This window comes from Cygnus olor, chromosome 1 (genome assembly GCF_009769625.2).
Source record: "Cygnus olor isolate bCygOlo1 chromosome 1, bCygOlo1.pri.v2, whole genome shotgun sequence".
NCBI lineage: Eukaryota > Metazoa > Chordata > Aves > Anseriformes > Anatidae > Cygnus > Cygnus olor.
The window spans coordinates 68,678,066-68,694,624 of NC_049169.1; the positions used below are offsets into that span (position 1 = coordinate 68,678,066).

Below are 16,559 nucleotides of genomic sequence, written 5' to 3' on the forward strand. Positions count from 1 at the left end.
TCTTCAAGATTCATTTGCAAGTGAGTAGAGGATGTTATGTGAAAAGCAACATGCTTCTGACAGTTGATAGGGTTGAAACTGGAAATTCCCTCCACCCTGATGTGCAAACATTTCTGTCTCTCCTGCTTCAAGATCCCAGTTCTTTTCCAAGGCTCAGAAGTCAGAGAAGTCCTTACTAGCCTGAGATGGAAGGGAGTTGCCACAATGTTCCTGGTAGAACTAGGTTTGAAATGAAGCAAAAGAGGGTTTAGGCAGGATATGGATAAAGAGACTTTTTGATGGTTGTTGAGGGAACCAAGAAGGATAGCAAAGGAAGCAAAGTAGCTTTCCAGGAGCAAGGATGCAGAAAAGCAATAAAGGAGAGCAGAGATAAAGTAGTATAATAAGTAATATTGTTCTGCTTTGTCCTCTAAGAAATGAGTTAATTTCTCCCAGCTGTGATATTTAGATTCAGGTGAAGACCTCAGAAAACTGGGAGATCTAGAACCATTTCCACAAAAAAATGTATTACTCACAAATATAACTTGTGGGGTTACTGTCCCGTCTGCAATTGTAGTGCAATTTTGATTTGATTGCCTATATTGCTACATGTTCCTCTGGAGACCACAGACATGTAACCACACTATGCTTCTATCTCAGTCTAAGTTATTGATTCTAGAAAGCAGACATCAAATTTCAAAGGAGCCACTAGAGACTTGTATTTAATCATTTCACACAAATCCTGACTCTGACTAAACTGTCCTCCTTTGCCTTTTTTAAGAATATGGAGGACTGTAGAGCAAATGGTGTTATGTATGCAGCCATTCATTCAAACAGAGGTGATCTTAATTTTTATTTTTTTACATTGTAACCTTGCAAAAGAATGTTTTCAAGGCTGTGTCATAGGCAAAATCCCAGTCTCTTCTATTTTGTACCCAAGGGTAATTCTGGCTGATGTTTAGACCTTGTAAAGAATAATATGGAGTCTTTTTTCATACCCTAAAATTAATTTGTATCACAGAAATTTTAAAATATTTGCTGTTCCTAAGACACTTGTGCCCCAGCTAGAAATGCTTACAAAAAATTGCTTTTGAGTTGAAATGTAGTTGATGGGGCTGAAGACAGACTAGACCAGAGTGACATTCACAATTTAGAAATGCAGATCTTTGCCTGTTTATTCATGTTCCTATTTCCAAAAATTTATGATGGTCACCAGAATTTTAAGACTTTGTAGGATGGATCATGGAGTCCTTGAAGTCCTGCCCATCATTAGGTTGTATCCTTTGAAACCACCCCCATGTCCTGAGGGCTCAAAATTATACCATCAATTTGCAGCTCTGTTCATTCCTCTCTCTCAGGAATTCTTTCAGCATACTGCTGAGGTCAAGCACTCTGAACAAACTGATCCAGTATCAGAGCTATCTTTGCTATGAACATGGGATCAGACCACACAAGCTCCTGACATTCCTCTCAATATCAGTTGTTACATGATTCTTTAAGTTGTATTCCGTAACTGTCTTTGCTCGTTTACTGATTTTGGTTTCCATGTTCCTTTGATTCTTGATCCATTAGGGTGGTCCTTAGCACCCTTTCTGCGGGACTTTTTTTCCTTCCATTTTAAGGATAGTTGTATGGAGCCTTTCATTGGTATCTTTCTGTGTTGTTCCATGCATGCCATGCTATGGCTGGAAGATAGTATGATGGTGAAAACCATAGGATAGGAACCCAGACAGAGAAGAATGGTCAAATGATGTGTTTAGTCCCAAGGAATTCTACCTGCTGTAAGTGATGACTATGATGGGGCCCTATAAATACTCCATCAAAGAAGTGTTAATAGTGTCTTCCACCCAGAAGTTCGATGAAGGATGCTTCTACCTCTTGTCAGTTCCTTGATATATAACCACTGATATTTATTTGTAGGCATTGAGGGATTTTACCTTTTACATACAATAAAAGCAAATGGCAATGCAGGGATGTGCACTTTGTTAGCATCTGAAGAAACTGAGCCTGAAGGCAAGCTGAACAAACCCAAAATTATTTAGTAAAAACATAAATAACTAATAAGTTCAATACTGCTTAAATTAAGAGTAGTTTCTTATATTTTTATTAATTTGTTCAATTAGAAACTTTACAAATATATAATGGCAAATATATAAAGAAATTCCTTGACTGTTTCATTCTGCTCACATCACTTGCTTTTTGGTATAAAAGTTTTGCAAGCAGATAGAAAACATAAAATTTCATGATGATATTGTTTGAAAAATAGCTGTATAAAAAGCTATAAGCTATAAATGACAGCAAATGATCTTTGGAATAAGAAACCAATAGTTTTCAATTAGTGTTAAATGAGAAATTATGTTATGTCAGCTGATATTAAATGGATATAAATGTCTGGATTAGTACAGAATTATCTGATGTGTGGAAAAAACATGGAATTTACTGAAGTGATATTAATCAGGCTTGTTAGCTTTAGTGTGGCAACTGCCATCTTGGCTAATGCAGAAGGGATTGAAAAGGGATCTACAGAGCCAAGTCCATGGGCATGGATTAACTTAAAGAACAGTCTCTCGTCATAAAGACTGTAGCACATTGTAATGTTATACTTACAGAAGATCTTGTTTGTATACCACCAAGAAAAGTGGGATTCTATCCTGCAAATAGGAATTAGTTTGTAACAATTATACTGTGGGCACTGGGCACAGAAGAGGTCAGACAGCGAGCACAATTTCAACACAACTTAGGGCTTGACTTAACAATAGCTGATAAAACTCTGCTTACCTTACTCAACGTATTTCTACTTTGACCTGTAGCATTTCCTTTGCTGAGTCTAAGCTGTCTTTGTAACTGGTATTAGAAGTTAGCGTTTGTTCTTCTGCTTAACTTTCTTGATAATGTAATTCTCTTGTGTGTGACAATTTCTATCAGGAGAAGCATTTTTTATTAATTAAACTTTTCATTTTATCATAGGCACTGCCTAGCCATCTTCTAAGTGACTTGTATAATGCAGAGATAACATGCATGTGTTTTTGTTGATAGGGCAGTTTGTTAAAATAAATTTAAGCAGCTGTCATGACAAATATTCTTGCAATTGTCAGTGCTTTGTGTCGTGTGTCTCTCAGAAGTACATTGGTTGGTCATGGTATGAAAATGGAAAGACAGTTGAATAATAGCCCATTTTAATATCAATTTTAGCATCAATTTAAAGCTGACACAAGCAAAGTCTTCAGTTGTTGCTGTGCTTTATCACCAGGAGTTTTTTAAACAGACACTTGCAGGAGCTTTAAATAGTAATTTGCCTGGCTCTGCTAGAGTAGTCCATGACGGCCACCCCATGAGTATTGACACCACTTTGCTGGTATTGATAATATGATGCTTATCCATGTTAGTTTTTGCCACGCAAATTTTTGCTCACTCAGCAGAGAATGCATCTGAAGAGAAATGAGGTTGATTTTGGGGTATTTGACCAATTAAAAGGGAGTGAGCATGTGTCTGGTGAGGGAGGGGAGGAAAATTATATTTTCTGCCTCTCGGTCCACTGTCCAGCTGCACCCTTACATGGACTGAGCTGAAGTACAGCAGTTTGATGCAAGAAAGATGCCTATAACAGAGCCAGTGAGTTTCAAGGTCCCAATAGCATTTTGTGTCAGATGGTTGATCTATATTTATTCTGGCAATGCAGTAGTTGCCCCTGGAGAACATGCTTCACTCTTTACCTGACTCAGGACATATGGAAATATGACACCTGCTTACTGCAATAATACTTCCAGAAATGTGTTTGTGAATCTTGGAACTAGAACTAAACTTTTCATCACAGCAACTAAATCTTAGTTCCGCTTTTCTCATGAGTGAAAAAAAAATTTAAAAAAATGACCAGGGCTGCTATTTTCTGCTCTATGATTGAAAAATGCTGGCTATATGAGTACCACACAGACAGGGGGTGGCAATGTTATTAAACAGTCCTATTTGCCATAGAATTTGCCTCTATGGCATAAGAGCAGCTTGCAAACAAACAGCATCCTGTGAGAAGGTAAATAATCATTTTCTCTTTTGAAAAGGAAAAACAAAAGCAGAGAAAAATAAGAGAATTTTGCCAAGGTCACACAACAAATAAAATCAGGAATTCAAGACAGATTTGCATTCTTATATCTGTTTTACATTTTTCTGATATTAAAAATCTGTGAATTTTAACCCTGAGATTGTATGATGTGCTGTCTTATACAGAAGACAGAAATAATGCTGTCTTAGTTAGGAGTTTATTAAAAGGGAATTTAGCTTATTCAAATGGTTATTCAGGTCTGGTCCCCCAGTTGAACATGTCTCAATAGAGCTAAAATGGACCTGTAAACCTAGATGAAACTTAACATCTACTACCCAACAATGAAAGGACATCAGGCTTTCTGTAATGAGAGATGAATTTCAGCAAGCATCGAACTAAGCCAACCTAATTCCATGTAGGTCTATGCCTCACTTTCCTACTGTGCTTGCCCTCCAGTTCTTCTATTTTTCCTGGCAACCAGGCCAGCTGTCGACTAGAAAAATATCCTTGGGCCAATTAAAAAAAAAAAAATTCTTTTGCTAATATTTTACAGCAAGCTTTCTCTGGTATATCTGCTTAACTTCAAATTCCCACTTCTTGTTTTACAGAGCCAATATTTGGCGGTAATAAAGTGGTGAAATGGAAGGAAGATCAGAGCCAGATCAGTATTTAAAAAAAGAAATCCAAAGGCCTTTCCTTGTCTGCTCTGCTCTTCTTTCCTACCCTTGCAAAAGAAACTTGTTATATATAGTGGGGAGGGAAAAATGAGTAGAGACTAAGGAAAGAGGAAGACAAGGAAGACCAAATGATTTGAGAAGAGCTGGTCCTTGTGGTCTCCTTTGCCTTAATTAAATGAAACATGGTATGTATCACCTTGTTTGAGGAAGACTGCGAAGTCCTTATGCATAGGTAGAACTGCAGTCTGAAGAGATTCCTCCCTTAGAGGAGTCATAATCATGAAAGGATGAACAAGTATTATTGAGACTCTAGAGACTCGCACATAGAAAAGTCTGATTCTGTCTTCTATTCCCTGCTAACAAATGAGTTTTTCTTGTTATTTTTGAAGTGTAAAGGACCATACGTCTTCATGATGCCATTTAATTTGAGGTATGGAGGTTCCCTCAGAGTAATTCTTTTGACAAAGTCACATACACACATACACAGAGGTATCAAGTTGCTGTGATCTGATGATCTGATCCACACATCCTTTGTTGTTGTGCAGCATTAGTCCGACTACTAAAGTTGTACTTTTCAGTAGGCTTCTCTAATGAGATGCTGCATGGTGAATTGCCAGAAGTAGAAGACTTGACATCTTACAGAAAGTACACTACATGTGATATGAGAGGAATACTTAAAACAAATTTCTGCAATCTTGTTATTACATTAAGGTGCCATCATTACTGAAACACATACAGCAACACCTGCTGAAGGCTCATTATTCCTTCCTATTGCTGTGTAAGCTATGATCTGAAAATATACCCTTTGTTAGATACCAGGAAAAGAAGTAAGCAGGGCCACCAGCTACAGTGGAGGTGTCTAGATGACAACAAAGATCCCAGAGAGACTGACAAGACAGGAAATAATGTGGAATCAGGGTCCTAGTTCTTCTTGCACCTGCATTACCTGTGCTTAAAAGACAATGGATCTACAGACAGGTTCTTCCAGAGAAGTAGAAGTGATGCTGCCTTATGTAAACTCCTAAGGTACTTGTATCAAACCTCATCCATCCTTTTTCTGCTGTTGGCATCTGAGTATAATGTCTGTAAAAATCTGAGAAAGACTCTACTTGCAGGGTAACAACTTTGACTGTAGACATTGTTAAAGCAAATTCTCGTGAGTGCAGAGTGAATAGGAAAATTAAGAGCCGATCTCATTCTGCCCTGCAGAATAAATTTTTTGGAATAACAAATTTTTGTAAAATTATGCCACTCTCCTCCTATCCACCCTGTCTCTCCCCCTCCCACACCCACCAAAAGTACCTCCTTCTCCATGCACAAAGTGTGTCATAAGAACAGTAATTTGAAAGCTCTAGGATTATAAAGTACAGATCTGGCTCAGAATGTATGAATATAATCTGGTACTGCTCCTTATGTGAGCAGCCAAAGGCCATAATGACCTTGTAGAAGGACAATTTTAGTTTCGTCCCTGAAGCTACTTCTGTATTGGTATGTATTAAAAAAAAAAAAAAAAAGTGCTTACAGCATTTTAAAGGGAAGTTAACCAAAATGTTTCAGTGTAGCTCAGGTTTAATGCTGCAGTTTGCAGTAAATCTGGATTGCCCACTGCATGTAGAGCCATACAGAATTATTTCTGTGTCATACATTTTGTTTTATAGTGTTATAAGTTTTTTGTTGTTGTTGTTCCAGCTGTGAAGCTAACAGGAAGCTATAGAAGCTATCCAAAGCCATTTTGGTAGACATGAACTACCCAAATGATAGGAACATGAAGAAAAACATTTGTTATATTCTCCTCTGTGTATTGCTGTAATAACTGTGGCCTAAATTCAGATGCAGTACAATGCTTTGCAACTCCTTCTGTGATTCCATTGAATCTGGATTAATTTTGCATTTTATTTATACGGTTTGAAGGTAGAGTAGCCTAGTCACTGTCCTATATCCAGTTAATTTCTGGCATATTTGGACATCATTTCATTAAAGCCATTAGGTCTGCTTATTTTAGTGGTGATTATCCCATCTAATCCCACTCGTTGCAAGCTTCCAATGCAGTTACCCACTGGGAAGAATACAATTTCTGTAATGCCTGGAATGAATGGCTTGTTTCTCTGCTGCAAATTTACTCTAAGCTATTACAACAATACATGATTTGTAGCTCCCAGGCTGCTGATTCTGGTGTAAGATACTGCATGACAAACTGACAATAATGTCACATTTGTTCAGAGGAAAAAATCTGCAAATTTGAAACATGCGCAGACAAGGACATACCTAGTCATATGTAGAGGGCGCTGGCAAAGATGGAACCAGACTTCTCAAATTTAGTGCCAGACTTGAATGCTGTATTTCTCATTAAATGGAAAATAATATGTCCCATTTCTAATCTTCATGCAGATATTAGATGTATTTTTTTATTTTTATTTTTATTTTTTATTCCAAACATACTTTCTGGAAGGTAAGGCTAATCATTCTCTTTGATTCTCATTATTGTGATAGTAGTACTCTTTCTGTTAAAAGTCGAGAGCAGTTAGACCTATAGTTTCAAGCCTGAGCTTTAAAAAAGTCATTTTCAGTGTTAATGACCCTTCAGGGCAAAGGCATTCTCATTCCTGGTGTTTTGGATTGACACTTTGTATACAGATGTGGGAAACAGCCACTCATTCCCTTACACTGGTGTTCTGCTGGAGGTACTTGTGTTCGTGATAATGGCTTACTAAAATATAGTGGTTTTGGTGCTTGCAGACCCCACTCAAAGCAGAGGAGCAGACTAGAAACAAAACAAAACAAACAAACAAAAAAAACTTTAATACAAATTCTCTTTTTTTAATAACCTGGATCAGAAAGACACAAACTGTTGCCACCTCTTTTTTTCTAGATATTTCTTGTAGCACGTATATTGACATTAACTTGTCCATTCAACCAATTGCAGAAGACATGTTCTAAGGGTAATCATTTCTGGCTTAGACAGTGGTAGCATCTACTGTCTGGTAGTGATAAGTGGTACCTGCGCACCATTATACTCTCCTATTAATTCTTTCTATGGTTAATTTTGAAGGTAAATGCTCTTTCTCCTTCAAACACAACCAATTTTATCTGGAGTTTATTTTCCCAGTACAGAAGTGTGTGCAACTAATTATATTATTTATCAACTAAAACATTGTTCTGCTATGCAACCTTAGCAGGATTTGACAACCTACTCACATAGCATAGCGTTTGTTTTCACTGATCTGCTAATTTTTTGTGAGTCAGCAGGACATGCATTCCACAGTTAAGGCAGTAGGGGAAAAGCAAGAGTAGGGAAATATGCTCGATTGAATTTACCGGATCAAGTGATTTGTCTAGATGCAAATTCTGTTCGTTTTTCATAAAGATCTTTGAGAGAAGATTAGCAGATAAAGGCAGCTAGTCCCTTGGCTCCCATAGAAACATTTCTCAAGTGTAAGGAGCATATCTTATAATGTCTGCCACTTTTTTGTTATTGTTGTTTAAGGGAGACTGACATGTTAGACATCTGTTCATTTTTATATTATAAAAAATGAATTGGAAAGACAAAACCAAATGTGTCTTACGGCTTTTTGAAACAAAATTTCACTTTAAGAAGAAATACTTTCCATTGAAGGGTAACGCTTTAAAAAATGAGTCCACAAAAGCAGTTTTGTAATGTGAGAAGCAGCCAGTGAGACTGACTTGTAGGTTGCTTGTATGAGAGGTGTGAAGAGCCATAATAGGACTGGTGCTACAAGCCTCTAAACAGATGCTGCTCTTCCATCCTGGAAGATTTACTTGGTTAGAAAGATTCAGATAAAATAGTGCTCCATGCTTCACTCAGTCTCTTGAAAAAAATGTAATCTTTCATCTTTCTGGAATAAAAACAAAGGAGAAAGGAAGGATCAGCAGAGGAGCTAGTGTTCTTCCAGCTCTCTCGTAAACTCCCCCTTTCTTCTGGCTTTGTACTTGTTCAAAGGGGAGAGTGAATGGGATTTCAATCTTGATCCTTCCAGTCAAGTGAATGACCTCTCACTGTGTTTCTGTAAAGCTATGGAAAATGTGTGGTTCCACAGTCATTTGGGAGAACTGCAATCACCCTTCCATCCTGGTTTTACATTAAATCTTCTGCCTTCTTGACTTTGCTCTCCAGCCTTCCTTGCATAAATTGCATTGTTCTCAATATGCTAGGCATTTTTGCTTCTCAGTTGTTTCTTTTTTACATCTGTGGCTTTGCTGATTTACATGCCACAATAGGTATACATGGAATGGTGCTGTTGTTTTCTGTTTTTTCTTTTCTGACTTGTAGTATCTAAATCAAAACTTCTTAAAATGCGAGGTTAGTTTGAAAAGACAGGTATTATTCTGTATCTATTTTTAAAGGAAGTCGATGGAGGTAGCCTGTACATTTCTCTTGTATAACAAAGGACCATGAGAACAGATCCACCTTAAGGTTTTCCAGCAAGGTAAATGAAATCAAATTTTGTTGTCCAGTGAAGGAGTGCTCATCTCACAGATGTTGTGAACGCAGCTGGGAACAGAGATTACATTGCAGTAAGTGCAATGTTCTTTTCTGTTCTCTGAAGCAATAGCTGCCATCCTACAGACAAGTTCCTCAGAGCATCAGCAAGTTCAATCATCTGTCCTAGGCACTGGCAAAGTCATCAGAAAAGACACAGTCATATTTGCCAGCTTGGCATTCTGCTGCCTTAGTTTGGCTGTTTCTGAAGAAGTTATGCCTGAGAGGACCAGCTAGCAAGTGACAAAGATGAATTCAGTACACTTAGCTGTATACTGCAGAGGAGTAGGGGAGCTGTGGGAGTAGGGGATTGGAGGATGATGGGTACTTGTTAAAGGTATTTGGAATTATTTGGAATTCACAGTATCTGTGTAGTATTCGCTATGTTGATATCTCTATCAAAGGAACTATTACTGTTATCACTAGTAGGGAAGTAAAAAACTTGTGCAATGTAACCTTGGGGAGATAAATGAGAAAACTAAGAAAGGATCTTGTTTGCAACCAGGTAATTAATAGCAGTAATTGTCTAGTCATCCTTATGGCTCATCACTGGCTTGATGGAGGTACTAAACTTCAACTGCACATTTTCCTTGTTTCTCTTATCCTTGTGTCTGTGAGTAACTTGCAGTGGGATTTAAGCTCAGCCCCTTTGGTAAACTACCCTTGTTATGTACTCTCCTGTTTAAAAGCACAAACAGTAAAATGTGCTCGAGGATATGAAAATTAAATCCTTCAAATGCTGCAGGTGTGGTCCATTCCTCTATGTCACTACAAAGCAGTAAGGAGAATTTAGGAGTATTGCAAGATGTCTAATGAAAATGATGTTGGATGGCAAACCTTAGACATGGAAGTTGTGCATCTGTAGAGAAAGTTTGTGTGCTAGTCTTTGATTCAAAAGGCTGCAGAGAAACATTTTAAAATAACTATTGCTATAATGAGCAAAGTCCTGTACTAATGTTCTCTCCCTCTGTGGGTTGTCCTGCCTCCTGTCAAGTGAAACAGAAAACAAGTATAAACTATACTTCCACAATAAAGCATATTGCCTTCCTTGGTCAAGTTTACCACAAGTTGGCCAATGACAATAAGGGCCTCAGCACTGCCCCTGAAGCCCTAAAGAACTTCATTTTCATGGCGTCTCTCTGAATTCAAAACACCTTGAGCAAAGCCTGAGCAGTGACTGAGCAGAAAATCTCTCCAGCACTCCTGATTTTCTCTTCCTGGAAAACACAAATACACAATTCTGCAGCTGCAGGTGCCAGAAAAGGGGGGTTGAGCCACCTTGCAGGTGTGGAATGGGTGAATGCAGAGAGGAAGAGAAGCAGTTGGTTGCAGAAGAATGTTAGGGGCAACTCTCAGGGCACCCCGCTGTCCGATTAGGACTCTCTGACTACTGCTAAGCGTGGGCAGTCTAGATGGCTTCAGTGCTAACTCTCAGGTCAGCATTATTCTGTTTCCAGACCCATTATGCAGTTTCCCAGAAAGCGGCCTCTGGACAATACATCTGAATTCCCCTGGCCTTGGTGAGAACAAGGGCACTTGTCTTGAGTCAGAACCCTGAAGAGTGAGGAAGTCTCTCTGTTGTTAGGAGCAAGTTCCTATGTCTAGCATAAAAGCAGGATTTTATATTGAGTTCTGTATTGCAAAATGCTGTGAAAGGTGTCATAAAAAAAAAAAAAAAAAAAAAAAAAGCTTTACCTTTTTCCTTATTGGCAGCCTTGAGTTTTAAATCATTCCGATGTATTCTTCCTCTGTCACAGCTAGGTGTCGAGTCCTAACTAGAAAATTTCATTAGTGTCTTGAGTATTTCTCCATCCTGTGACCTCAGAAGTTGCAGACTTCCCTATCTGTGCTGAGCTTTTGCAATGGCAGGGTGTAGACGTGTGGGCCAGAAAACTGGGGCGGCAGAATTACAACTGCATATTTGTTCAGTTGTTGAGTAAACATTTCAGCAAAGCCTATAATGAGTCATCACATTAAAAGCTGGCCTTCGTATCCTCCTTGGGACTTTCTTTTATGAAATGGATATAAAAGTCAGACCCAGTTAATTCAAATCATTTTACAAATTGAGGTCTACATGCTTTTAAAAGCATACCTACCCTAATGGGCAGGCAGAAGGGAGTTGCACTGCCTGTACTGTAGTCACTAGACATATTTTGAGTGCAGAGCACTGAGGCGAAGTCCCTCGTGAGGTTGCTGGGGAAGCACGTGGACTGTCAAAAGCTGCCATGTGGGTTCAGCCTGCAGAGTGTGTGTCAGACTGCAGCTGGCAGGAAATGGATTTTAACAGTGAGATCACTATGACTGCTTCAACTTCCCCCATGGCCTGGGCTCAAGAAGCTCATCTGAGAGGATTCAGTCTCTGGCCTCATGTACACCTTATGCACAAGCTATCTGAATCTGGCTTATAATCTTTCCTCAGGTTGAAAAGACATTTATAAATCATGTGTATGTACTAAAGTTCATCCAAGCTTATTTTATGTGAATGATTAGCTGTAAGAATAATAATTAAAAAAATGTATTTGCTAGGTTGATCCACCTTCTGTGAGGAGTAGCTCTGTTTAAAAGAGGAAAACATTTTGCTTTTGCTGTTTTGCTTCCTATATGTGAAATCCTTCCGTTTTAGGGAAATAAAAGTCATTTTAGTGTTCTGTGTATCTGAGAGGATAAAAAGGATATCTCAAACATGAAAAGGTAGTGTCTCTGGATTCTATAAATATGAACTATGAAAAATGGACTAGGTGAATGAATGTGGCTTAAATGTTCAGGAGCTGATTCAGTATGCAAGTGTATTGTGTACAGAGATTCTGCAGTGGTGTAATCTGGCCAACTCAAAATATAGATCACGGTGATATAGTCTTTTTTTGGGCGCACCTGCATTTGTTTTTGTAGGGCGGAAATGAACAAATTCATTCTGCCTGTGCTCCAAGGGAAATGCAAGCTGTTTATCTAGACTGAGGCTAAGCTGGGCTCTGCTTCAGTAAACTAAAATTCCTGCCTGTTTGATAGTTTGGACTGAACCAGTAATGCTTTTCTTTACAAAATAAACACCAAGCATGCCTCTGACTTGCTGTTGAAAGGAACATAGTATGTTTTTAGTTTAAATCACCTTGTCTGCCTACAGCTGAGCTAAAAAGGCCACTACAGAGTGGGATTCAGTAGCCTAAATTTAGGCCATTTTATACAGCATAGGGTGTTTGAGACATCTGCATGGGTTTGGTACATATGAGATATTGCCTCCAGTGGACCCATGCCTTTCCAAGGCAGCAACTGGAGGACAAATGGGATTTTCTAGGGTATCTAAAATGGCACAAGGTATCTACATTTAAGCAAAAGCCCAAAAGAATTCTGTGGAAACTCGGACTTAATGCTCTTGAAATCTGGAGGAATTAGTTTATCAACCACCATATATGATTGTGCTCTCAGCTATATTCAGTCCGTGGAGGGTTCAGGGTATGAATACAGCTGTCTCTGTGCTGGGGTTTACCTTCAACCAGGCACTGCAAAGACAATTTTATTTTATTTTATTTTTTTTGGACGATCCAAAAAGTAATTATTTATTTTTACCAAACTACAGAAAGAAATGTCATTTAATCTCCCCTGGAGAGTGCTGTTGGTAAACTTCTCATATCTCTTCACTTTCATGTGTAGGCTTTTCTGATAGAAACACCACACATACTTTTGAGATTTTCAGTACTTACCAAACCCTTAGACATTCACAGTTTCTGTGTAACAGGAAATGCTTTTCAGAGACCAGTAGGTGATAATATTCTGCACCGAGTTATATAGGAAAAGAGGACCTAGAAGGATCATTGCCTTATGAAAGGTGATAGGAATCCCTCATTACCAAAAGATGGATGAGCTGTGGTCGTCATATTTTAATGCCTTATAAATGATTTGTAGAAGTCACAGTATCATCATATTTTTTTTACCTTTAAATATCAGTGCTTGATATATCATGTGCTTACTTTTTGTTATGTGTCATAGTCACATGTGATGTGCTATAAAGTCAACTTCTCTAATTTCTGTCCTGTGAAAACTAGAATTATTTGTTAGGTTTGAGTAACCTCATCAGTTAAGAGAAACTGCATTAAAATTCAAGCATTTATGAGAAATTTAACGTTTGGATCCAATTAATTTCTTAAGATTGAAGCTGTAGGGAGGAATGTTCAGAAAAACAAACAAACAAACAAACAACAACAACAACAAAAAATAGCAGTCCATCAGTCCTTTAGGGAAAGAAAATCCCAGGTAATGGGCAAGATGTTAGTGGCAATATGAAGTTGGTGATTCTATCTATGCTTACAGAAATAAATCAAAGGTGTACAAAAACTCTGGACTTCATCAAGGAAAAAATCACCAGTGATCAATTAAATTAACTACAAAAACCTAAACCTCACAACTTTACTGGCCCAAATGAACTTATAATTAGAGAGTACTGCGTGGTAAACCTATGGAAAAATAAGTATGTTTTTGGTTTTACATCTGACTTTTATTTAGGGAATAATTCCAGTTCCAAAGCTTTGACAAACCAGTAAAACTCAAAGCTGAATTTTTACTCTAGACCAACACTTATCATTAAAAAAAAAGGAATAAAGTGGGCTCATTTCACTCTTCTCAGAAGTATTGCCAATTTCAGAAATGTCTCCTCAACTTAAAATACTGAAAGCTTCTGGAACTGATGATACCACTGAAACTAAAATGGTCTTTAAATGCACCTCCTTGCTGAAAGATATGCTTGATTGTGTAAGTGTACTGGCAGAAGAAAAAAAATAGAGTTAGGAATATACACTTAAAACTGGACTTCAAAAACAAACAAAACAAACAAAAAACCCCCAATATTTTCACTTTGTAAAATTTCCTTGCAGAAAAAAAGGAGCAATATAAGCACTGCAGTATAGACAATAAGAAATGGCAGGTTCCTATTGATTCAAAACATTTGAAATCTCATTAGTTCTCAGATGGGATCTGAGTACTGCCAACAAATAAAGTTGTTTTTTTTTCATTCTCTGTTGCTAAGCTGCACAAAGTCACCAAATACAGATTAGTCTGGAGTGCATTTATTGCTCCTGCTAGAAGTAATATAAAATAAAAATCAGTTTTAGATACACAGATTTTTTTTTTTCCCTCCTCCCTTCAGGCTGTTGAAGAATGCACAAAATGAAGTTCATTTCAAAATCTGGTATCGGAAACTACTGGCTGCTCTCCAATTCTCTGCTGGAAAAGCCCTGAACAATGAGTTTTCTAAGGAGGGGAAACTTATCAGAATTTTGGAAGACATTGCTGAAAAAGTAAAAGCTGCCAGTGACCCAAAAAGAAAGGTTTGTTAAAAAAAAAAAATATATATATATATATATATTTCCCCTTCCATCTAAGTTTCTCAAGGTAATTTTATTTTTTCCAAAATGGCACCTCTTGCCTATAATGCCCCTTATTTAGATAAACCTAAGATTTGACTAAAATTTTTAAAATTTTGTACTGCTCCGAAAACAAGGAAAATACATGTTTTTAATGGGCCTGCTCTTACCATTAATGCTGTAGAGATCAACAGTTCTTTTAAACCATTTAAATTCCTTCATCCATAGTTTCTTAGATTTGGAGGTGGTCAGAAACAATGACGACAAACCTGGGTAACTTTGAACTGAAAGGACTCACGTTCAACATCTCATCCCAAAATATGTCTCCTGTAGAGGTGCAGTGTTTTTTGAAAACTTTGCTGAAAGTTGTCAGTGACACATTGAATATTCTTATTTCTTAAAGGTGACAACCAAAGTGGCCTGTGCTTAATATCTCAAATACACCAGAATTCTTGTCAGTAGAAGGCTTGTAGTCTTCTACAGTGAGTACAGCTTTCATATTGCGTTGGTACATTTCAAATTCAAATCTGTTAATTTTCTTAAACAGCTGTTGTTACATACCTGATGTGTAAAACACTTTCTTGCTGAGATCTTAGTGAGGCAATCCAGAAAGCCAGATAAAAATATGCCTGCCACTGCTAGTTATCATGAAAGTTATGAATTCTTTTTGCCTTGTTAAGGATTCAAAGATTTTCGAAGATTTTCAAAGGATTTTTCAGGATACTCTGTATTGCTACTTAAAGCAGAAAAGCAATCATGGAAGTAAAAAGAAAAAATATCTATTTGCAAAGAGAAAAATCCATGTAAAGAAACATAAATAGTAGTGATGCATTATACATTACTGATGTATATTTCAAATGATAAAGATTAATATCAAGTCTGTAGTAGTTGCTGTGACACTTGCAGTTAACACATCTACTGTTATGTGAGGGAGATCACAGTGTTGAGGCAACAAATTGTATAGTCCAGAAAGGCAAAAAAGACATGAGGTGCAGCAACACAGGTGGATACCCTAGTAAAGGTTTCTGAATCTGGACCTATATGACAGCATGAACTGGTAGAGTAACTAGGTAGTAAAAACATTAAGGTGGAAAAAAATTACAGTTTTCATTTTTAATAACTGTACCTCAGTGTAACCTTATTAGTTGTTATAAGATTACATGGATACTACTAGTTCCGTGTACTAGGAATTGGAATCAGAATTGGAATCAGAATCACAGAACAGCTCAGTTTGGAAGGGTCCTCAAAGATCATCTGGTTCCAACCCCCCTGTCATGGATAGGGATGCCACCCACTAGATCAGGTTGCCCAGGGCTCCAAGTCAGCCTTGAACACCTCCAGGGATGGGGCATCCACAGTTTCTCTGGGCAACCTGCTCCAGTGCCTCACCACCATCTGAGTGAAGCATTTTCTCCTAACGTCTAATCTAAATCTCCTATCTTTTAGTTTAAAACCATTCCCCCTTGTGATATCACTATCTGCTTGTGTAAGTTTTAATTAAAATGTTATGTTATTTAAAATATAGCAAGACAGTCAACAGTTTAAAAACTTCTGTTATATTCTTTCATGCTGCCATAATGATTCACATGTTGCAGGAGGTGTTAACGATGGAACTCAGCAGACTTCAGCAGTTCTTCCAGGAAGTAAAGGTTTGTCGACTTCCCCTGAATCCTGCACTTGTTGTGCAAGGCATACAGGCAGAGGTAAGTCTAGCTCATATGATGAATCACTTTTTTTTTTTTTTTTAATATAAAGGGGGAGAGGGAATGAAAGGCTGCATTGACTGGGAAATAATCCTACTGGTATTTAGCATGAGTCATCTGGTAAACTGACATCCAGCCTAATCCCCCTGAAACCAGGGGCCTTTGTTGGAGGTAGAGGTGCAGGGAACTGCTGGGGTAGGTGTTGCTTGTAAATCTCACCTCATGCAGCAGCAGCACATACTTCAAACTCTCAGCAGCTTTCTCCCAGCTCTGCTGCCCTGCTGTGGCATTGGGATTGGCAATGGCACTTGC

General features: G+C 37.9%; 1 protein-coding gene across 2 annotated transcripts in view; it reads left to right on the forward strand.

Annotated features, from left to right (window-relative positions):
- Positions 1 to 16,559, forward strand: part of PIK3C2G (phosphatidylinositol-4-phosphate 3-kinase catalytic subunit type 2 gamma) — a 213,511-nt gene that overhangs the window by 111,054 nt on the left and 85,898 nt on the right. For both annotated transcript variants that reach the window (XM_040564008.1, XM_040564015.1), the window contains exons 19-20: positions 14,328 to 14,508; positions 16,140 to 16,247. In XM_040564008.1, coding sequence (XP_040419942.1) covers positions 14,328 to 14,508; positions 16,140 to 16,247 — 289 coding nt within the window. The remainder of the gene's footprint in view (positions 1 to 14,327; positions 14,509 to 16,139; positions 16,248 to 16,559) is intronic.